Raw genomic sequence first — 24198 nt, 5'->3', positions numbered from 1 at the left:
ATTTATTTTTTCTCAGTTTTAAAGCTAATAGCCTGTAATAAAAATAAATAAATCATGGCTTATGATGTGATCTTATGCTATCTGAGGGGGCTGCGGGGTGTGCTACGCCAGAGACTGTCGTATTTGTACCACTGTTGTGTGCCTCCAGCTGGGATGTAGAGTTGACCGTGACCTTGCACACGGGACAGTGGAGGTGTGGCTTGATCCTCTTGGGGTCCTTGTCATCCTCACCCCCCTCTGTACTGGAAGTGTCCGGCTGGCTACCTGACTCCAGGGCTGTTCCAGGGGCCTCTGGGCCTTGCTCGGGGCCACTGGTGTCTGAGGCTCCGCTCTCTGAGGCCTGTGAGGAGGGGGACACCTCTCCCTGGGGCCCGGGGGACAGGGTGGCCAGCTCCATGGAGGACACCTCAGATACAGGGGTCAGCATCACAGAGCTGCTGCTGCTGGGGCTTTTGCCCAGCTTCATAGCCTCACAATTCACCACTCGCTCCAGGTCAGCAGGCAGCAAATCTGGGGAGGGGAAGGAGAGGAGGCTGTGGTCAGTCACTGAACATTACACTGGTGGTTACGGAAGAGCGAAGAGCTTAATGCCTGAAGAAAGCCACCGAGGTCTACAGTTGCTGTGTTAATCTAGTCTGTACCTCTGTACCTCTGATAGTATATCTGGAATGCTAACAGATGAAATGCATTGGTAAATGCTCATTCCAAAGTACTGCCTTCAAATTACAGAACAGGTTTATAGATTATGGAAACAGATTGTAAAAGCAGCAGAACATTTGTGAGTGAAAAGTGACGTCAAATGATGGTTGTTCTCATTTGAGGCTAACTTGGAGAATTTGCTCATTTCTGTTCAGTCATTTATTTATAAATGATAAATGATCATGAAGAGTTTGAAGACAAAATGAACATTTTCCAATGCATTTCATGTGTTAGCTTTGTGGCATTTCAGCTATACTATCAGTCTTTGTTATTAACCCCCGAGGGACAGACTAGACTAACACAGGGTAGATATTCTCTCTCTCTCTCCCCCTCACTCTCTCCATATATCAACTTAAGGTCCTAGGGCTCAGTCAATTTAAACAAATGCATTGACTGCCAGGCCCAGCCCATAAGTCACTGGAGCTCCATTACGCATTCACACACACACACCTTTGTGATGTTTTGGACTTCGGTGAGGGTTTTTTTGGCTGTTCAGGCACAGAAGATTTTTTCTGGAGGCAAGCCAAAGTTCGGAGCCGGAATCTACGCCCCTTCATCTGTGATTGTTCAACAGTAGGGATCCTTTAATAAAGTCTTTGTCATTCAACAAGAGACGACTCGTTTTCATCCAAATTTTCCATTGAAAAATACTGCACCAAACATCTGTTAGATTTAAAATTGCGTGACTAAGATGTCTTCAGGAGAATGTAAAAATGAATGACAGATTTGATTCTGACTATTTTGAGGAAGTGCATACTGGCTATGTCATCTCAAAATGGAAAAACAGTACAATTGCCGTTATTTCTCGTTTTTAAAGTGAAGTCCTTCTAAGGGAGTTTGCGAGCACACTCGGTCGGTTGGGCTAGCCGAGTTCGGATAGGCGCCAGCCGAACTGAAGCACCCTCTCAAACACCCTCCACAATCCTACTGGCCCCATTGATTTTCTCTTCTAAGTCCCAGAGTAAATTCATCATGGAGATAAGGACTCTTCCTTATCGTTCTCCTTCCGGAGGAGAAGGAACCCTAGAAGGCTGAGATTAGATAATCCTTCCTCTCTGTAATGTAATGCGAGACTGAACCCTGGGAGATTCAGGTCCCCCCTCCAGCAGGGGATTGGTATGATCCTGGGCTTATGTGAAAGACAAAGATCGGGCCACCTGAGAAGACTCTGGAGGGGATGGATAGCGATCAATGGATTTAGCAGGAGGCCCAGAGAGGAGGACAGAGGATTGTGGGAATTAGTCCCTCTTCAGACGCCTTAAACTCATGAAGGGTTTTATTCTGAGCAAGAATGTTTAAGGTATCGTATCGGTGTTCACTTAAAGTGCCTTCAGAAAGTATTCACACCCTTGACTTTTTCCACATTTTGTTGTGTTACAGGCTGAATTTAAAATGGATTAAATTGAGATTCTGTGTCACAATACCCCATCGTCTCGAAGTTGAATAATTTTTTGCAATATGTTTACAAATTCATTAAAAATGAAAAGTTCAAATGTCTTGAGTCAATAAGTATTCAACCGCTTTGTTATGGCAAGTGTGAGCGGACCAAGTCATTTTGGTCAATACAAACACTGCAACATAATGAAAATCTCCCAAGGAAAAACATAGATCTTCTCCTGATGAAACAGGAACACAATACGATTATCATTAAACTACAACAAAAGTCACGGGTTTGTCACCGTCTTAGTGGTTCTTCATGGTTAGCTTCTCTCTCTTGGTATCCATCTTCCAGAGATAGGTTTATTCTCCTTCTTGCTGGTTCCCTCCTCTCTCTTGTAGGGAATTGATAATATGTCATCATTAGTACCATCAGCTGTGCTTAATGGCCTCAGGTCCCCTTGACTCTCATGCCTCGTTGGGCTACTATCCGTGAGTCCAGCCTGCCCTCTGGTGGTACTTCCACACAAGCCTAAATAAGCTATGGAGTAAAAATGTGCTTAACAAGTCGCATAATAAGTTGCATGGATTCACTCTGTGTGCAATAATAGTCTTTAACATGATTTTTTTATGACTACCTCATCTCTGTAAGGTCCCATTTCAGTTACTACAAATATGCAGGCGTCCTTCCTAACTAAGTTGCCGGAGATGAAGGAAACCGCTCAGAGATTTCACCAGGAATCCAATGGTGACATTAAAACAGTTACAGAGTTTAATGGCTGTGATCGGAGAAAACTGAGGAGGGATCAACAAAATTGTAGTTACTCCACAATACTAAATGACAGAGTGAAAAGAAGGAAGCCTGTATAGAATAAAAATATTCCAAAACATGCATCCTGTATGCAATAAGGCACGAAAGTAAAACTGCAAAGTGGCAAAGAAATGAACTTTATGTCCTGAATACAAGGCGTTATGTCCCCTTGTCCGTGAGAGATTTACATGGTTATCAAAACGTCACGTCAGGGTAAACCTACACAAAACACAGCGCTTATTTGAAGTGTTTCTAAAATTCCCTATGGGAAAATGAATGGTGGAAAAATGATTGGAACCATTTCCTTGTTTGACCACTAGGTTTTATGGGTATTACAACACCTCCACTGAGGGGCTCTATAAATACTGTATAAGGACTAACTCTGTCGGAACTTCTGGTAAGTTTTTCCCACATTGGTGCACATTATACAGATAGATATAAAACATGATGCAGCATGACTTTGAATTGTCCAACAACTCAAAATAAAATAGTATCCTTACATCTTAGACCTCAAATGTCTTAAAAAGAAAAACGACCATGGCAGTGATGTTGCAGAGTAGCACGACACAGATACATCTTTGGGTAAGCAGAAGGATTGCCTTTGGGCAACACCTTCTGTCAGTCAGTGTCCTCCTCACTCATTCCAAATGTTCCCTGACTGAAGTGACTGTCACCCCAACGCTGGCTGCCAGCTCTAAGGCCAGTGTATTGGCAGGGAAGAGCCCCACACTGTCTGAGGAGTGGAGGGCTACAAATCCCTCTCCTGCAAAGAATCGATGTTCAGATCGATGTCTTGTTGCGAGTCATTCGTTTATTTGACCATGGAAAGGCAGAACAGTCCAATTAAATCAGTGTGTAGGGCTCAGACTGTAAACCGTGCAGTATCTGAATACTGTATCTGTAAACTGTAGAGTCAGAGAGTATTGACTACATGACAGAGCTGACTGTTGTCATAGAGCTCGTAGCTATATTAATATTCTGATTAGAAGACTGTTAAACAAGCTCACACACTAGCGGAGTAGTGGTGAGCCCTCACAACCATGTTCATTAAACCAGCAGTGTGTACGCACGCGAACACGCACACGCACACACACACACACACACATCCCAGCTTGCCTAGAATCACTAGTCCGTGACACTCTTAAAGAAAATGGACAACTTCCTCAAGGGAAATCCACACTATATTTCATCATTACAGAGGCGTCTGAGTTCTGTTCCCCTTGGAGACAGCTTCAACAAAAGAGTCAATCAAACGCTGAGGTGATTGATGGTTGTCATTGACGATGCCGGCCGGCCCAGTGTCTCTAGGCACCAGTATGCCGATCTCTCTCTCTCTCGCTCTCTCTCGCGCTCTCTTCTCAACTGGAAAATCATTCAATAAAATAATAATAATCATTTATATCAGCCTAATCGAGGTGTAGGTTACATGACACATGCCAATGTTCTAACTTGTAACACAGCTGCTAATGCGACTCAGTGCATCCAATGGCAATGTCTGTAATAGTCGGCTAGTGTGGATATGATGGAATCTAGCCCTTGATTGGTTCCCAATGGGCGACAACATGAGCATTATGGTCCGATTGGCACCTGCCATGCTGAGTTTGATGACAGACAGAGATCATTTTTGTGTTCATTTTGAGTGTTCTCCAATTACAGTTTGGCATTGTTGCACTCGCCGCCGCTGGCTCGCTCTGCTGCATTTCAATTTCACATCGGGCCAATCACACAATGTGGCTTATTAAAGAGCGTACCTCCTTGCAAAATTGCCTCAGAACTGTAAAATGATTTACAACATAAAAAATAGGCACAGCTTATCTACTTTCTCTTTCCACCGCCTCTCTTGCTCCCCCTCTCCTCTACCCCATCTCTCACTCTACTTTTCATTTAATCTTATCTCTCATTTTCTACTTTTTTCCTCCCAGCCGCTGCATCCCCCCTTTCAGACCTTGCTCTACGACGACAGAATATTAAAATTAGATTTGATGAGAGAGAGCGTTATCTTGCTCCCAGTCCTTTGTCCAGTTTCTCCTCTCGGAGAGAGAGAGTGAGTCAGTCAGTGAGTGCTGGGGGAAAGGAAAGTGTAGACTCTCTCCCAACCCACACCTACCTTCACCCTGATACCTTCCTATCTCTTCTCACTAATATTCCCTCTAGCATCAGAAAGAAATTAGTTTGAAAATCAGGTCTTGCAGTGATATTTTTCAGGCCAGAGTGATGGAGGGATAGATGGAGGGAGGGAGAGATGAAGGAGGGATATACAGGATAGAGGAGGAAACTAGTCTGGCAGACAGATCCTCGAGTCCCATCGCTGCAGATGGATAAACAGGGCTCCTGATCCTAAATGAGATCAATCATGTAATGTAATGGATGCTCTCCACTGGCTTCATCAAAAGACTCCCGCTACATTTCATTGTATTGGTCCCAGACTCAGGAGATACATCCATAGTCTAGTCAGGTCCAATGTGGGGGATTTCTCTCGTGTCACAAACAGTACGCCTGCGTCCCAAATAGCACCCTATTCCCTCTGTGGTGTGCTACTTTTGACCGGTCAAAAAGAGTGCACTACATAGAGAATAGGGTGCCATTTGGGACACATACAAGTGTGCTGCAGTCAGATCATTCCTTGACTTCACAGAACTCTTTAAGAACTCCTGTACAGGGACCAGGCCTTTCTCTACAAGCATGGCAAACAGAGTGGAAGGGTGCAGGGAAAGTAAATTGAGAAAGTTGGGGGTAAGCAAACAATCCCCCAGGCTCAGAGCCACCATCCACCACCACGGGGGACAGATTGGATATAAGGCCCAGCTGGGAGGGACCACTGGACCACTGGGGGTTACGATTGGTTGTTTTGAGGCACCGCCGTCCTATCCTCTCATACACCATGATCAGGAACATGGGTATGTGTGGGACAGGCCCTCCTGTTGTTAGACTTTAAACAGCAGACATTAAATAACACAGGGGAGAGAGAGAGAGAGAGAGGGGGAGGGGGACAGGATAGCGTCAAGAAATAATAATGACAAAGTACCGGAAGAGATGAGAGAGTGATGGAGGGAAAGGGATGAGATGAAGGGAGAGGGATAGAGGAGGAAGATGGGAGGACCGGAGAGAAATGGGAGGAGAGGAGACAGATGAAAGGAAGAAAGAGGGATTAGGGGTGGAAAGTGATGGAAAGAAAGTAGATGGATAAGAGGTAGGATGGAGAAGACTAAAGGGGGAAAGAGAGGGATGAGAGGTAGGATGGAGAAGACTAAAGGGGGAAAGAGAGGGATAAGAGGTAGGATGGAGAAGACTAAAGGGGGAAAGAGAGGGATAAGAGGTAGGATGGAGAAGACTAAAGGGGGAAAGAGAGGGATAAGAGGTAGGATGGAGAAGACTAAAGGGGGAAAGAGAGGGAAGACTAAAGGGGGAAAGAGAGGGATAAGAGGTAGGATGGAGAAGACTAAAGGGGGAAAGAGAGGGATAAGAGGTAGGATGGAGAAGACTAAAGGGGGAAAGAGAGGGATGAGGGAAGATAAGTGAGCAAAGGGGAAAAGCAGAAAAAAATCAACAGAAAAAGGAGAGAAAATTTGAAAGAACGATCAACTACACAGAGTGAATATAGAGAGGTTTCTGTTTTTCCCTTTTCTCCCTCTCAGTTAACTTACTCGTTGCCTCCATCGGGCCTGTGTCCATAAGTGCGGGGAGGGTCTCAGTGGGAAGTGTAACAGTTGCAGCAGTCTTAGCCCTCTCCCTGTCCCGTTCTCGGTCTCGTTCCCGGTTTCTCTCCTTGCCTGTGGTCATAGCTTCCCCAAGTCGACGCTGACGGTTCCTCTGGGTCTCCATGGCTTTCAGCTTCCGGGCATGTTTATGCCCCTTATAGTGCGCCTCTGCCTGGTTCTGGAAGGGACCCCACAGAGAGCAGAAACACCACAGGAAGGTTAGCAGTAGTACTTATCCATAAACTGCTGTTAAGACATGCACATTGAAAACACTCAAATATACAGTACCTCTGCAAAAGTAGAGATGACATTTTCATCTTTACACACACAAGACCTGGGTTCAAATACTATTTAGGACATTTCAATTACTTTCAAAGACACTTGGAAGTGAATATTTAGATATCTTTTATTTAAAAAGACAAGTAGTTGAATATTGGAATGTATTTGGAAATATCATGGAAAGTATTTGAAAATACTCCAATACACTGACTCAAATGCACTCCCATGCATTTAACCCAGGAATTTGTAATAAGTTATTTCGAACATTATTTGAAAATACTTTTAAATGGAAGTAGTTGATTCGGGCCACATTATTTGAAAATATTCAAATACACAGAAAATAATTATTTAAATAACAAATATTCAAATATGTATTCGAACCCAGGTCTGACACATGCACAAACACACATACACACACACTGCTGCCTGTGTGAAGGAGAGAGTCTGTTCCTACCTGATAAGAGCACTAGCACAGTGGGAGGGCAGAGGTATAATTGCATGTGGAATGTGCAAAAAGAGACAGGATTCTATCTCTAAATCAGAATACTAAATAGGCACGCTGAGACAGACCCTGCAGACCGCACACATGCATGCACACACCACACAAACACAACACACTACATACCAAGCATACTGTACACACTTGCATACACAAATGAGCTGCACACACACCCAGCAGAGAACACACACATTCTGTCACATTCTCAGACACATTCAAAACACACACATACATTCTCCAAAATGGGCATACACACTCCGCAGCACATTTTACCTTCACAATAATTCTCATGACCCAGCTCAATCCATGAGAAAATCCCCCGCTATCAGAGCAAATAGCAATAGCAGATGAATCGATAAAGACATCTCTCATTAAATTTTAAACAGGCTTTGAGCTGAGACCTGTATTAATACCACCTCAGCCTCGTTGGAGTGATGGATGACTACAAAGAAGGATACATTATTGTTTCATTATTAACAAGGCATTACATACCCCCACAAACACATACATACCCCCCACAGACAGACTCTCTCTCTCTCAAACAGAACCACACCATTTTCACGACTTCCACCGAAGTCGGTCCCTCTCATTGTTTGGGCGGCGGTCGACGTCACCGGCCTTCTAGCCACCAACGATCCACTTTTCATTTTCCATTTGTTTTGTCTTTGTTTTACACACCTGATTTCAATCCCAAAATTACTGTTTCATTATTTAACCCTCTGTTCCCCCATGTTTTTTTGTGAGTGATTGTTTATTGTATTTTCGGTCTGTCATGGTGTGCGTGTATTTGTTACTTTGTATGTTTGACATTTTGAGTAAAAGTAAGTTGATTACTCATGTCTGCTGTCCTGCGCCTGACTTGCTACACAAGCTACACATAGGACCCATTACAACCATAAATTAAATTATGTTTGTTTTGACAAACTGCATTAGTTCTGGGTGGAGTGGTGTCAGTAGTTCAAGCTTTCATCTAGACTAATGTTCATTACTGTAAGAATACAGTTTGGTACAACTTTCTCAAGTTTGTGGTGAATTGTCAAAACTCTTAGTACAAAACTCCCAACTGGTAACACTTCTAACACAGCCAGTCTAACATTCAAAACCTTTCATTGTGTATTCATTTGGTTTGCAGACGTCTTTCACCACATAACCATTGATACAACATATACGTTTACTGTGAAATATAATGAGTACATTAGTTTAATCACCAAAACACAACATAATGATATCTTCTCAATGTAGTTATTTTAACAACCAGTTAGCAATAGAAAAAATGTAAGATAAATGTTTCAAAATTGCTATTTGAATGTAGATGCTACAGTACTGTAAATTACAGTACATTACACTGTTTTCACATTAGGCAATACACTTGCACTACGATTAAAATTGACTGAACATCAAATTTCCATAATTTATATCCCATGTGTGATCAACGGTGTGATCATTAAAGACATCTTTCACAATGTAACAAATTAAATAAATGACAGAAACATCATGTTTAACAGGTACTAGTTTACATCACGCCTGTCTTGAGCATTTGACAATAGGTTGTCATCGAAATCGCAGTAAATATCCTTATTATTCATGCACTTGGGGAAAAACCTTTCGGTAAGGTGAATCCAAGCCTGACATGTTATGTACTTGAGTGAAGACCCAAAAGCGGTTTTAACAGAAAACAGAGTTCTTTAATGAAAAACAGGAATGGCATAAATCCTCTTCCAACGTAGTCAATGGAACAAAAAGAACGTTAGTATAATGCAGGATGCACCTGCCAGGCAGACTCCGACAGGATAGGACAAGGTGGAAGCAAACGAGACGACAGCTTGCTTCTGGCATCAAAAACACAAACAAGAATCAGACACTGAAAGTAGCAGGAACAGAGAGAGAAATAGAGACCTAATCAGAGGGGGAATAGAGAACAGGTGGGAAAGAGTGAATGAGCTAGTTAGGGGAGATGTAGAACAGCTGAAGAAAGAGACAGAGAAGGTAACCTAAAAAGACCAGCAGAGAGAGACAGAGTGAAGAGAAAGGACAGGAACAGACATAACAAGACATGACAGTACCCCCCCCCCACTCACCGAGCGCCTCCTGGCGCACTCGAGGAGGAAACCTGGCGGCAACGGAGGAAATCATCGATCAGCGAACGGTCCAGCACGTCCCGAGAGGGAACCCAACTCCTCTCCTCAGGACCGTACCCCTCCCAATCCACTAGGTACTGATGACCACGGCCCCGAGGGCGCATGTCCAAAATCTTATGAACCCTGTAGATGGGTGCGCCCTCGACAAGGATGGGGGGGGGGGAGGGACGAGCGGGGGCGCGAAGAACGGGCTTAACACAGGAGACATGGAAGACCGGGTGAACGCGACGAAGATAGCGGGAGAAGAAGTCGCACTGCGACAGGATTAATGACCTGAGAAATACGGAACGGACCAATGAACCGCGGGGCCAACTTGCGAGAAGCTGTCTTAAGGGGAAGGTTCTGAGTGGAGAGCCATACTCTCTGACCGCAACAATATCTAGGACTCTTGGTCCTACGCTTTATTAGCGGCCCTCACAGTCTGCGCCCTATTACGGCAAAGTGCCGACCTGACCCCCTTCCAGGTGCGCTCGCAACGCTGGACAAAAGCCTGAGCGGAGGGGACGCAGGACTCGGCGAGCTGAGATGAGAACAGCGGAGGCTGGTACCCGAGGCTACTCTGAAAAGGGGATAGACCGGTAGCAGACGAGGGAAGCGAGTTGTGGGCGTACTCTGCCCAGGGAGCTGTTCTGACCAAGACGCAGGGTTACGAAAAGAAAGACTGCGTAAAATGCGACCAACAGTCTGATTGGCCCGTTCGGCTTGACCGTTAGACTGGGGATGAAAGCCGGACGAGAGACTGACGGAAGCCCCAATCAAACGGCAAAACTCCCTCCAAAATTGAGACGTGAACTGCGGGCCTCTGTCGGAAACGACGTCAGACGGAAGGCCATGAATTCGGAAAACATTCTCGATAATGATCTGAGCCGTCTCCTTAGCAGAAGGGAGCTTATCGAGAGGAATGAAATGAGCCGCCTTAGAGAATCTATCGACAACCGTAAGAATAACTGTCTTCCCCGCTGATGAAGGCAGTCCGGTGATAAAATCTAAAGCGATGTGAGACCACGGTCGAGAGGGAATGGGAAGCGGTCTGAGACGGCCGACAGGAGGAGAGTTCCCAGATTTAGTCTGCGCGCAGACCGAACAAGCGGCGACAAATCGACGCGCGTCACGTTCCCGAGTGGGCCACCAGAAACGCTGGCGAATGGAAGCGAGCGTACCCCGAACGCCGGGGTGGCCGGCTAACTTGGCAGAGTGGGCCCACTGAAGAACGGCCGGACGAGTAGGAACGGGAACGAACAGAAGGTTCCTAGGACAAGCTCGCGGCGACGGAGTGTGAGCGAGTGCTTGCTTTACCTGCCTCTCAATTCCCCAGACAGTCAACCCGACAACACGCCCGTCAGGGAGAATCCCCTCGGGGTCGGTGGAGACCTCAGAAGAACTGAAGAGACGAGATAAAGCATCAGGCTTGGTGTTTTTTGAGCCCGGACGATAAGAAATAACAAACTCGAAACGAGCGAAAAACAGAGCCCAACGAGCCTGACGCGCATTAAGTCGTTTGGCTGAACGGATGTACTCAAGGTTCCTATGGTCAGTCCAAACGACAAAAGGAACGGTCGCCCCTCCAACCACTGTCGCCATTCGCCTAGGGCTAAGCGGATGGCGAGCAGTTCGCGATTACCAACATCATAGTTACGTTCTGACGGCGATAAGCGATGAGAGAAAACGCGCAAGGATGGACCTTGCCGTCAGAGAGAGAGCGCTGAGAAAGAATGGCTCCCACGCCCACCTCTGACGCGTCAACCTCAACAACAAACTGACTAGAGATGTCAGGTGTAACAAGAATAGGTGCGGATGTAAAACGATTCTTAAGAAGATCAAAAGCTCCCTGGGCGGAAACGGACCACTTAAAGCACGTCTTAACAGAAGTAAGGGCTGTGAGGGGAGCTGCCACCTGACCGAAATTACGGATGAAACGACGATAGAAATTAGCGAAGCCCAGAAAGCGCTGCAGCTCGACGCGTGACTTAGGAACGGGCCAATCAATGACAGCCTGGACCTTAGCGGGATCCATCTTAATGCCCTCAGCGGAAATAACGGAACCGAGAAAAGGGACAGAGGCGGCATGAAAAGTGCACTTCTCAGCCTTCACATAAAGACAGTTCTCCAAAAGGCGCTGGAGGACGCGTCGCACGTGCTGAACATGAATCGAGAGAGACGGTGAAAAAATCAGGATATCGTCCATGTAAACGAAAACAAAAATGTTCAGCATGTCTCTCAGGACGTCGTTAACTAGTGCCTGAAAGACAGCTGGAGCGTTAACGAGGCCGAAAGGAAGAACCCGGTATTCAAAGTGCCCTAACGGAGTGTTAAACGCCGTCTTCCACTCGTCCCCTCCCTGATGCGCACGAGATGGTAGGCGTTACGAAGGTCCAGTTTGGTGAAAAACCTGGCTCCCTGCAGGATCTCGAAGGCTGAAGACATAAGAGGAAGCGGGTAACGATTCTTAACTGTTATGTCATTCAGCCCTCGATAATCCACGCATGGGCGCAGGGACCCGTCCTTCTTCTGAACAAAAAAAAAAACCCGCTCCGGCGGGAGAGGAGGAGGAGACTATGGTACCGGCGTCGAGCGAAACCGACAAATAATCCTCGAGAGCCTTACGTTCGGGAGCCGACAGAGAGTATAATCTACCCCCGGGGGAGTAGTTCCCGGAAGGAGATCAATACTACAGTCATACGACCGGTGTGGAGGGAGAGAAGTGGCCTTGGAACGACTGAACACCGTGCGCAGATCGTGATACTCCTCCGGCACCCCTGTCAAATCGCCAGGCTCCTCCTGTGAAGAAGAGACAGAGGAAACAGGAGGGATAGCAGACATTAAACAGGTCACATGACAAGAAACATTCCAGGATAGGATAGTATTACTAGACCAATTAATAGAAGGGTTATGGCGCACTAGCCAGGGATGACCCAAAACAACAGGTGTAAAAGGTGAACGAAAAATTAAAAAAGAAATGGTTTCGCTATGATTACCAGAGACAGTGAGGGTTAAAGGCAGCGTCTCACGCTGAATCTTGGGGAGAGAACTACCATCTAAAGCGAACAAGGCCGTGGGCTCCCCTAACTGTCTGAGAGGAATGTCATGTTCCCGAGCCCAGGTCTCGTCCATAAAACAGCCCTCCGCCCCAGAGTCTATCAAGGCACTGCAGGAAGCAGATGAACCGGGCCAGCGGAGATGCACCGGAAAGGTAGTGCGTGATCCAGAAGGAGAGGCCTGAGTAGTTGCGCTCACCAGTAGCCCTCCTCTTACTGATGAGCTCTGGCTTTTACTGGACATGAGGTGACAAAATGACCAGCGGAGCCGCAGTAGAGACAGAGGCGATTGGTGATTCTCCGTTCCTTCTCCTTGGCCGAGATGCGGATACCCCCAGCTGCATAGGCTCAGCATCCGAGCCGGCGGAGGAGGGTGGCAGTGATGCGGCAGGTGGCAGTGATGTGGAGAGGGAGCAACGGAGAACGCGAGCTCCTTTCCACGAGCTCGGCGACGAAGATCAAACCGTCGCTCTATGCGAATAGCGAGAGCTATTAAGGAGTCCAGACTGGAAGGAACCTCCCGGGAGAGGATCTCATCCTTAACCTCGACGAGGAGACCCTCCAGAAAACGAGCGAGCAAAGCCGGCTCGTTCCAGTCACTAGAGGCAGCGAGAGTGCGAAACTCAATAGAATAATCCGTTATGGATCGATTCCCCTGACATAGGGAAGACAGGGCCCTGGAAGCCTCCTCCCCAAAAACAGAACGGTCAAAAACCCGTATCATCTCCTCCTTAAAGTCCTGATACTGGTTAATACACTCAGCCCTCGCCTCCCAGATTGCCGTGCCCCACTCACGCGCCCGTCCGGTAAGGAGAGAAATGACGTGGCGGCGGGCTGCGCTCCTGGAGTAAGTGTTGGGCTGGAGAGAGAACACCACATCACACTGAGTGAGGAATGAGCGGCACTCAGTGGGCTCACCAGAGTAACACGGCGGGTTGTTGATCCTGGGCTCCGGAGACTCGGAAACCCTGGAAGTGGGCGGTGGATCGAGGTGGAGTTGGTGAACCTGTCTTGTGAGGTCGGAGACTTGGACGGCCAGGGTCTCAACGGCATGTCGAGCAGCAGACAATTCCTCCTCGTGTCTGCCTAGCATCGCTCCCTGGATCTCGACGGCGGAGTGAAAAGGGTCCGGAGCCGCTGGGTCCATTCTTGGTCTGATTCTTCTGTATGTACTTGAGTGAAGACCCAAAAGCGGTTTTAACAGAAAACAGAGTTCTTTAATGAAAAACAGGAATGGCATAAATCCTCTTCCAACGTAGTCAATGGAACAAAAGAACGTTAGTATAATGCAGGATGCACCTGCCAGGCAGACTCCGACAGGATAGGACAAGGTGGAAGCAAACGAGACGACAGCTTGCTTCTGGCATCAAAAACACAAACAAGAATCAGACACTGAAAGTAGCAGGAACAGAGAGAAATAGAGACCTAATCAGAGGGGGAATAGAGAACAGGTGGGAAAGAGTGAATGAGCTAGTTAGGGGAGATGTAGAACAGCTGAAGAATGAGAGACAGAGAAGGTAACCTAAAAAGACCAGCAGAGAGAGAGACAGAGTGAAGAGAAAGGACAGGAACAGACATAACAAGACATGACATGACATAGGACTGGGTTGATGTTATTTCATGCCTCACCGATGCCCTGAAGGAGGGTGGTACGTTTACGGGGATAGCAATCGTACATCTTCCACCTGTATTGTAATCGTGTATTGTACTTTACAGTATTGTATTTTACACATGTATTGTAGTGTTCCTGGACATGGCTCAGTTCATAAGTGCGTGGCACTAGCAATACCAGAGTTGTGGGTTCGATTCCCACTGGGGACACATACCAAAATGTGTGGACTTTTGTCACTTTGGATAAATGGCATATATTAAGGTATTACAGAACTGTGTCAGCCAGTGTCAAAAAGACCCGAGCAACTTCATTCTGGGGATGCATTTCTTTCTTGTTTTGGACATTCAGGGTGATTTACGTATTGGTATTGTATTGATAAATGTATTCCTGCCCTGCAGGAGCTAGAAACACAAGCATTTCACTGTACCTGCTGTACCATCTGCTTATATGTGTACTTATATGTGTACTTATATGTGTACTTATATGTGTACTTATATGTCCGACCAATACACTTTGATTTGATTCGTTACAAACCGTATTTCTCTTGATCTTGTCAATACTGGATCAGATTTATTTTCAACTTACTGTGAAGTGAAATCGTAATAGTCATCATCAAAGCAGTACATTCGAGTATATATCATACATTTTATGTTTCTACTTTACAGACACACATTTTATTGATAGTTTTCTAAATCTGTAGCAGAAAAACCAGTATACATGTCAAATCTATAGGTTTACCAATCGGATTAAGTAATAGTCAAATATATTTTTACAAAAGAGAAGAGAATCATATCAAAAGTAATGTGAGCTTTAAATTGTGAAATTACTTTATATATAGATGTATTGAAATTTGAAACATGTATTTCTAGATGAAACACTGATTAAGATTGGTGACAAAGTGACTGTATGAATTGATGTGCTGTTCTTAGTCAGTTGAAAATGTGTTTAGAGTTTGAAACAACTGCCTTTTTGACGATCTGTTTTGAGCTTTGATCTAAGAGTTATGAAAATTAACCATATACTTGTGAAAATTGTACCACATGCTTGTGAAAATTGCACCAAACAAAAAAAACTGAAAATCTTTTCGCTCCTGGTGCTGATTGGCTGAAACCTTGGTGACTGTGAAATATCAAGGCTACTGCACAAACAGCAAGACAAATAGTAAGCTCAGAATTGATCAAGTAAATGCATTCCTCTCTCTGGCTGTCTGTGTGTTCTGCTCTGTCATGACCTCATAATTATGACCTCACAGCCGTCTCTCTATCCAGCTCCTCTTTAGAATTCAAAGAATTTCCTATCTCGCCATATAAATGCAAATAAGTCAGACAATAATCCAAGCCGCAAATAGACCTGAAATGAATTGTGGGGAAGAAATTAGAAAGAAGAGAAAGAGTGGGTTCTACTTTGATGGGCAAGCCAATGAAGGAATCCTAAGTGATAGAGAGAAGCGTGGAAGTGACTCACCCTGTTCAATTAAGCTTCTTTCTCTCTCATGAGACCTTCTCATTAGAATGAATACAACACACAGATGCTTCTCTTGGTTTTGTATCTTCCCTCAACTGCCTCAGCCTCCATAATAACCTTAATAGCCATGGTACTGCACGCACACATGCGACACACACGCACGCGCGCGCACACACACCCCCACACCCACCCACACCCCCACCCCCACACCCCACACACCCCCCACACCCACACCCACACACACACACACACACACACACACACACACACACACACACACACACACACACACACACACACACACACACACACACACCTCATATGACAACAAAGCAATGTGGGTAAAAGTAAAAACCAAGGCAGATCAGATCCATCAGAACCATGGTCTTTGGCTGTATGCAGTTGAATATGTCCACTGTGTACAGTATTAACAAAACAAATGATGTAACTACTGTTCTGTGTCGGGAGCTCTGGCTATAAATAAACCACCAGCAGCCATCAACACTTCTATAAACACTACTTGGACTATAATATTTCACCATGTCGTCTGACTGATCGGCCGTGAAAATGCTTATGAGATTATTGTGCTGTGACAAATCAGCTCTGCTCTCTTTCAGCCCCTGTACGTTCTCCGCGCTCCAGTCCAACTCCGAGCCATACAGTACGCGACACACGGAGAGATAGGGAGACACAGGGAGTGTGAAATGAACATTAGCATGAGCACTTAGCATTTTAAAGGCACTGGCTGTCACGTCACACTACCAGACATGAATGCAGGCTTTGAGACTCTTTCTGCAATGAAAAGCGCTATAGAAGTTGAATAAATTCTTATTATTACACGTTCTTTAACCTCTTACACCTATGGTGGCGCTATTTCATTTTTGGAAGAAAAACGTTCCCGTTTTAAACAAGATATTTTGTCACAAAAAGATGCTCGACTATGCATATAATTGCTACTGTTCGAAAGAAAACACTCTGACGTGTCCAGAAATACAAATATCTTCTCTGTGCGTGCCCTTTAACGTGAGCTTCAGGCAAAACCAAGATGACTTGGCATCCAGGAAATGACAAGGATTTTGAGGCTCTGTCTTTCATGATCTCCTTATATGGCTGTGAACGCAAGAGGAATGAGTCTGCCCTTTCTGTCGTTTCCCCAAGGTGTCTGCAGCATTGTGACGTATTTGTAGGCAGATCGTTGGAAGATTGACCATAAGAGACCACATTTACCACGTGTCCGCCCGGTGTCCTGCGCCGAAATTGGTGCGCAAAAGTCACCTGCCAGTATTTTTCCATGGGAGAAAAGAGAGAAGCAAGCTTCCACGAACTGCATGTCAATGAAGAGATATGTGAAAAAACACCTTGAGGATTGATTCCAAACAACGTTTGCCATGTTTCGGTTATATTATGTAGTTAATCCGGAAAAAGTTTCACGTTGTAGGTGACTGCATTTTCGGTTCGTTTCGGTAGCCAGGCGCAATGTAGAAAACGGAACGATTTCTCCTACACACAGACGCTTTCAGGAAACACTGCGCATCTGGTATGTGGCTGGGAGTCTCCTCATTGAAAACATCAGAAGCTCTTCAAAGGTAAATGATTTTATTTATTTGGTTATCTGGCTTTTGTGAAAATGTTGCGTGCTACATGCTACACAAAATGCTATGCTAGCTTTGCATACTCTTACACAAATTAGTCAATTTCTATGGTTCAAAAGCATATTTTGAAAATCTGAGATGACAGTGTTGTTAAGAAAAGGCTAAGCTTGAGAGCAAACGCATTATTTTAATTTTATTTGCGATTTTCAGAAATCGTTAACGTTGCGTTATGCTAATGAGCCTGAGGCTTAGTCACAATCCCGGATCCGGGATGGGGAGTTTCAAGAGGTTAAATAAGGCCTCTGTCTAGATCACTGTCTGACTATTCCATGTGCAACATCGAATGTACGTTAACAAATATTCTTTATATTTCAAATAAACATCACAGAGCGTGGAGCTAATAAACAATATCTAATAATAAATAGTATACAATATACTGTAAATAAATACTTATATATCTCCTCATTTTCCATTTGAAGTTTATTTACAGTTTGACTGAGGAAGTTTTCCTCCTTCCTTCTGTTGTGACTAGGGGGCAGTATTTTCATTTTTGGAGAAAAAAAAGTTCCCATAGTAAACGGGATATTTTTCAGGACAAGATGTTAGAATATGCATATAATTGACAGCTTAGGATAGAAAACACTCTAAAGTTTCCAAAACTGTATAAATATTGTCTGTGAGTATAACAGAATTGATGTTGCAGGCGAAAGCCTGAGAAAAATCCAATCCGGAAGTGCCTCATGTTTTGAAAGCGCTGCGTTCCAATGCGTCCCTATTGAGCAGTGAATGGGCTATCAACCAGATTACTCTTTCTCCGTATTCCCGAAGGTGTCTACAGCATTGTGACGTAGTTTTACGCATTTATGTTGAAGAATACCCGTAAGCGGCTACATTGCGCAAGTGGTCACCTGATGCTCCCAGAGAGATTCTCGCGTAAAATACAGAGGTAGCCATTACTCCAATCGGTCCTACTGAAAAACGAATTGTCCCGATGGATATATTATCGAATAGATATTTGAAAAACACCTTGAGGATTGATTATAAACAACGTTTGCCATGTTTCTGTCGATATTATGGAGCTAATTTGGAATATTTTTCGTCGTTTTCGTGACTGCAATTTCCGGGCGATTTCTCAGCCAAACGTGAAGAACAAACGGAGCTATTTCGCCTACAAAAATAATATTTTTGGAAAAAAGGAACATTTGCTATCTAACTGGGAGTCTTGTGAGTGAAAACATCTGAAGTTCATCAAAGGTAAACGACTTAATTTGATTGCTTTTCTGATTTCCGTGACCAAGTTACCTGCTGCTAGCTGGACAAAATGCTATGCTAGGCTATCGATAAACTTACACAAATGCTTGTCTAGCTTTGGCTGTAAAGCATATTTTGAAAATCTGAGATGACAGGGTGATTAACAAAAGGCTAAGCTGTGTCTCAATATATTTAATTTGTGATTTTCATGAATAGGAATATTTTCTAGGAATATCTATGTCCGTTGCGTTAAGCAAATTAGTGTCAGGCGATGATTACGCTCCCTCATGCAGGATGGGGAGTTAATAGGCTGTTTAATTATGGCTGCAGGGGCAGTATTGAGTAGTTTGGATGAAAAGGTACCCAGAGTAAACGGCCAGCTCCTCAGTCTCATTTGCTAATATATGCATATTATTATTAGTATTGGATAGAAAACACTCTAAAGTTTCCAAAACTGTCAAAATATTGTCTGTGAGTATAACAGAACTGATATTGCAGCCGAAACCGTGAGGAAAATCAAACCAGGAAGTGGCTTCTATTTTGAAAACTCCATGTTCCATAGCCTGCTTTTGTTCCATTTAAAGGGATATCAACCAGATTCCTTTTCCTATCGCTTCCTCAAGGTGTCAACAGTCTTCAGACATAGTTTCATGCTTTTATTTTGAAATGAGCCAGAAAGATAACATCCCGTCAGGTGTTCGCATGAGTTTTGCTCACGCAACAGAGTTTGGGCAGCCATTGCCTTTCCCTCTCCTACTGAAAAAGACAGTTGCGGTTGATATATTATTGATTATATATTTTAAAAACAACCTGAGGATTGATTATAAAAAACGTTTGACATGTTTATGTGGATATTACAGATACTATTTGGAATTTTCGTCTGCGTTGTCGTGACCGCTCTTTCCTGTGGATTTCTGAACATAACTCACCAAACAAACTGAGGTATTTTGGATATAAAAATAATCTTTATGGAACAAAAGGGACATTTATTGTGTAACTGGGAGGCTCGTGAGTGAAAACATCCAAAGAGCATCAAAGGTAAACGATTAATTTGATTGCTTTTCTGATTTCGTGACCAAGCTACTTTAAAGCATATTTTCAAAATCGGACATGACAGGTGGATTAACAAAAGTCTAAGCTGTGTTTTGCTATATTGCACTTGTGATTTCATGAATATAAATATTTGTAGTAATATTATTTGGATGTGGCGCTATGCAATTCAGCGGTTGTTGATGACAATTATCCCGTTAACGGGATTGCAGCCATAAGAAGTTAAAGCTCAGTGTCCCCCTGCCTTCTCATCCCCCCTCAAACCCCCAGACCTGACACCTCTCTCCAACTGTAGCTGGTGCTGTGTGGAGGGAGGATGGGAATGGGATTTGCTCTACCGTGTGAAGCCTGGAGAGAACACCTGCCAGTGTCTGCTCTGCTTTCCTTTCCCCCTCAGCCCCAGCTCACCCTCTTCTGTGTCTCTGCTCCTCTTTGAAGATCAAGTCTCAAGAGGATGTGTGTGTGTGAAACAGTATTTGTGTGTTCCTCTGTGTGTATGTGGGAGAGAGAGGGACAGGGAGAAAGATAGTTTTTTTAAATTGTATTTTAAATCAGCCTTTGCCCAACTCTTAGGTGTTTGTGTGTTTAAGACATTCAATTTGATTGGTTGTTTGTTTATGTGATTGTGTGTGTGTGTGTTTGAGGTGGCAGGAATGGGAGAAATCAAAAGAGGAGTTGAGAATGTGGGCTCCTGCCTGGGCTCGTGATTGTGTCTGCTCTTTGCTGATAAATGGAAGCTTTCCCTGCTGTCTAATCCCTCGCACCAAAACAACCTACCGCAGTACGTACACACAGTACACACACACACACACACACACACACACACACACACACACACACACACACACACACACACACACACACACACACACACACACACACACACACACACACACACACACACACACACACACACTTCAGATATCCAGAAATACAGAAAAGCAAATGAATACTTTACGATTTAATAATAAGAACATTTCACACAGAGGAACAGACATGCACACACTCACGAGCGTGTGGATACACACACACATACACACGCATGCTTAGAGCCCGACTGGACTCCCTATCAGCCACCACAGATAAGTAAGCTGCTGTGAGTCAGTCAGGATGATAAGAGCTCAGGTAATTTGGAACGGCATTATTTCCTTAAACATTAAAGAAGATAGAAGGAAGGAACAAATAAATCTGTATTTATTCTAACTGTCAAATTTACCAACTAAAGTCTGCAACTCACTTTCCTTCCCCCTTATTCGCTCTCTCTCCTTTCTCTCTCTCCCTCTCATGCACACACACACACACACACACACACACACACACACACACACACACACACACACACACACACACACACACACACACACACACACACACACACACACACACACACACACACACACACACACACACACACACTCTTACCGGGGAGTTGAAGCGCAGGTGACAGATGTTACAGGAGATGATCTGTTTCTTCTTGAGTGGCTGAGGGACGCCAAACGTGTGGTTGATCACCGCCTTCTGCACCGGGTCCATCTGCAGGACAGACAGGAGACCAGGGGCTAAATCTATCAGTCCATCCGTGACCTCTGACCCCTGATACCCCTATAAATCCACTGGGTTTGATCACAACAAAACTGCATGGAGAATTGGAGATACAAATAAAATCAGCCTGAGGATATAATGACATGCGAGCTCTGATCCAGGGCAGTATAGTGGGAAGTAGTTAGAGAAAGGGACTTTGGGCAGACAATATATACGATATGTCACATGAGTTTTACTGTCTACGTGCCTAAAGCCGTCAGACTCCTGAGGGAGGGAAGATATTCTCTCCCCATCACAGCTGATAGGGGGTGTGAGGCCAGAGCCAGGGTGACAGCTCTGGGCTTGATTAGAGTGGCTGGATTGCATGAAGACAGCTGATTTCAGTGTGGCCCTCATTCAGCACGGTATCAAATATAACAATCACCCTGGACCTTCCCCAGCCTGGCGTCTGGCTCGCCCCGCGCTGTCCTCTTCTCAGAGACAGAGAGGGAGGTGGGGGGTGGCTGTGGAGGGCTGGGTTGGAACAATGTGCTAGGTAAGTCATGTTACACTCAGTGTAACCAGACATATGTCTTCCATGGCATCACTGAGTGTGTGGATGGCACTGGCTATTGTCTGATACACAACACTAAACAATGGCTGCCCCTTAATACACACACAGGCATGAACACACACACACACACACACACACACACACACACACACACACACACACACACACACACACACACACACACACACACACACACACACACACACACACACACAAAGAAAACAGCTCTGTTTCTGTGTTGACTCTAAATAATATGTTTTCAAAGGCCAGGTGTGGTGGGGTGTGGAATAGAAACAACCTTAAACACACCTGTCTTACAACCTCCACCCTGTGCAACACTGCTTGCCTGCTGTTCCCTCAAGGGTAACCCTACACCCCTCTATTCTGGCTCCTTAAACAACGCGGTGCAGTGCTGCTACCTCGGGGAGTAACTAACCTTTCCCTTCCGAAGCCAAAACTGTGTCATGGAATCAGAGCTCCTCTAGACTCTGCCCTCTGGCCACCTTCACAGGGTACGCCACACACAACTATTTGTTTTAGGGAGTTGAAAGAATGTGGCCATTGTTCGCCTGCAGCCATCCTGAACATGCCGGTATAAATGCACCTATTGTCCGGCCCTCTTCCTCTCTCCCCCTCCCCCTCTGCAGACAGGAGCTCTCTCACGGCGGGCCGCAGCTGAAACGATGATTGAAGTGCAAGGGAGGTGCAGGGGGAGACTGAGGTCTATTTAGCTCGTGAGACAGGTGCATTCATCTTTCCCCTGCACACGCCCCAAACAAAGTGTGCCTCTGCCTCAACGGGCCACAGAGAACATGAATGTCTCGGGCTGAGTCCCAAATGCCACCCTATTCCCTATGTAGTGCACTACTTTTGACCAGGGCAGGTAGTGCACTAAACTGGGAATAGGGTGCCCATTAGGACACAGCCTAGGAAAGAGGAAAGGTGAGACTGGAAGAGGGCGAAGGGTCCTAGTGATTAATGCCATATCTGTATTGGTCTGCTGTGTGTTATATTAGCTAGGTAACATAGCCGCTATAGGCTAATTATTCTGTGCCAGAAGTCTGAGGTGGGTGTTATTTGCTGTTATTAACTCTTGACGGCTGGTTGAATTCTAGGGAGTTGGTGGCAAGCGAAAGGCTATGTAGCACATCTGCTAGCTGTATACTAGAGAAGTAGTGGTTCATAGATGACTTCATAGTGTGGTGATACTGTCGTTTTCTTGTGGTATGTTTTTCTTAGTGCTGGAAGGCAGGTTGTATGAATAATGCAGCTGTTACTACTACTAATACTACTGATCTGACTGGTTGGCTAATTTACTCCCTGGCTTTGTGATTGGCTAGGCAGGGTTAGACACGTGCACGCTCCCAGACCACCCTCTGATACAAGACACGTGCACACTCCCAGACCACTATCCGATACAGGAGACGTGCACGCTCCCAGACCACCATCTGATACAAGACACATGCACGCTCCCAGACCACCATCTGATACAGGACACATGCACGCTCCCAGACCACCATCTGATACAGGACAGGCACATGCACGCTCCCAGACCACCATCTGATACAAGACATATGCACGCTCCCAGATGACCATCAGATGCAGGACACGTGCACGCTCCCAGACGACCATCCGATACAAGACACGTGCACGCTCCCAGACCACCATCCGATACAAGACACACGCACTCTCCCAGACCACCATCCGATACAGGACATGTGCACGCTCCCAGACCACCATCCGATACAGGACATGTGCACGCTCCCAGACCACCATCCGATACAGGACATGTGCCCATCCATCCCTCCACTGTGTAAATCAGCACCACAGATCTCTGTGTCTCACCTCTCCCTCTCATCCTCCTTTTCTCAGTCCTTTTGAAAGAGTGTAAAGAGTAGGCTGGAGAAGACTGAAAAGGCATATGTTTCATTTAGAGTTGGTGGAACTTGAGAGGGCTTCACACAGATGGGAAAAGGGGGTGAACATACACACACACTGTCCACACACTGTAAACAAAGGACCAAAGAAATTGAAACACATACAGTTGAAGTCGGAAGTTTACACACACTTATGTTGGAATCATTAAAACTCATTTTTCAACCACTCCACACCTTTCTTGTTAAAAAACTATAGTTTTGGCAAGTCGGTTAGGACATCTACTTTGTGCACGACACAAGTCATTTTCCCAACAAATGGTTACAGACAGATTATTTAACTTATAATTCACTGTATCACAATTCCAGTGGGTCATTAGTTTACATACACTACGTTGACTGTGCCTTTAAACAGCTTGGAAAATTCCAGAAAATTATGTCATGGCTTTAGAAGCTTCTGATCGGCTAATTGTCATAATTTGAGTGAATTGGAGGTGTACCTGTGGATGTATTTCAAGGACTACCTTCAAACTCAATGGCTCTTTGCTTCACATAATGGGAAAATCAAAATAAATCAGCCAAGACCTCAGAAAAATAATTGTAGACCTCCACAAGTCTGGTTCATCCTTGGGAGCAATTTCCAAATGCCTGAAGGTACCATAATCATCTGTACAAACAAGAGTACGCAAGTATAAACACCATGGGACCATGCAGCCGTCATACC

General features: G+C 45.1%; 1 protein-coding gene across 1 annotated transcript in view; it reads right to left on the bottom strand.

Annotated features, from left to right (window-relative positions):
* The window catches only part of LOC135555723 (zinc finger protein 385C-like), a 231628-nt gene that overhangs the window by 10679 nt on the left and 196751 nt on the right, over positions 1-24198 (bottom strand). The window contains 3 exon segments of the mRNA XM_064988411.1: positions 130-510; positions 6532-6763; positions 20928-21038. Coding sequence (XP_064844483.1) covers positions 130-510; positions 6532-6763; positions 20928-21038 — 724 coding nt within the window.

Source organism: Oncorhynchus masou, chromosome 15 (assembly GCF_036934945.1).
Source record: "Oncorhynchus masou masou isolate Uvic2021 chromosome 15, UVic_Omas_1.1, whole genome shotgun sequence".
Classification (NCBI taxonomy): Eukaryota; Metazoa; Chordata; class Actinopteri; order Salmoniformes; family Salmonidae; genus Oncorhynchus; species Oncorhynchus masou.
The sequence above is the reverse complement of the archived record's forward strand: the minus strand, read 5'-3'. Positions and strand labels throughout refer to the sequence as shown.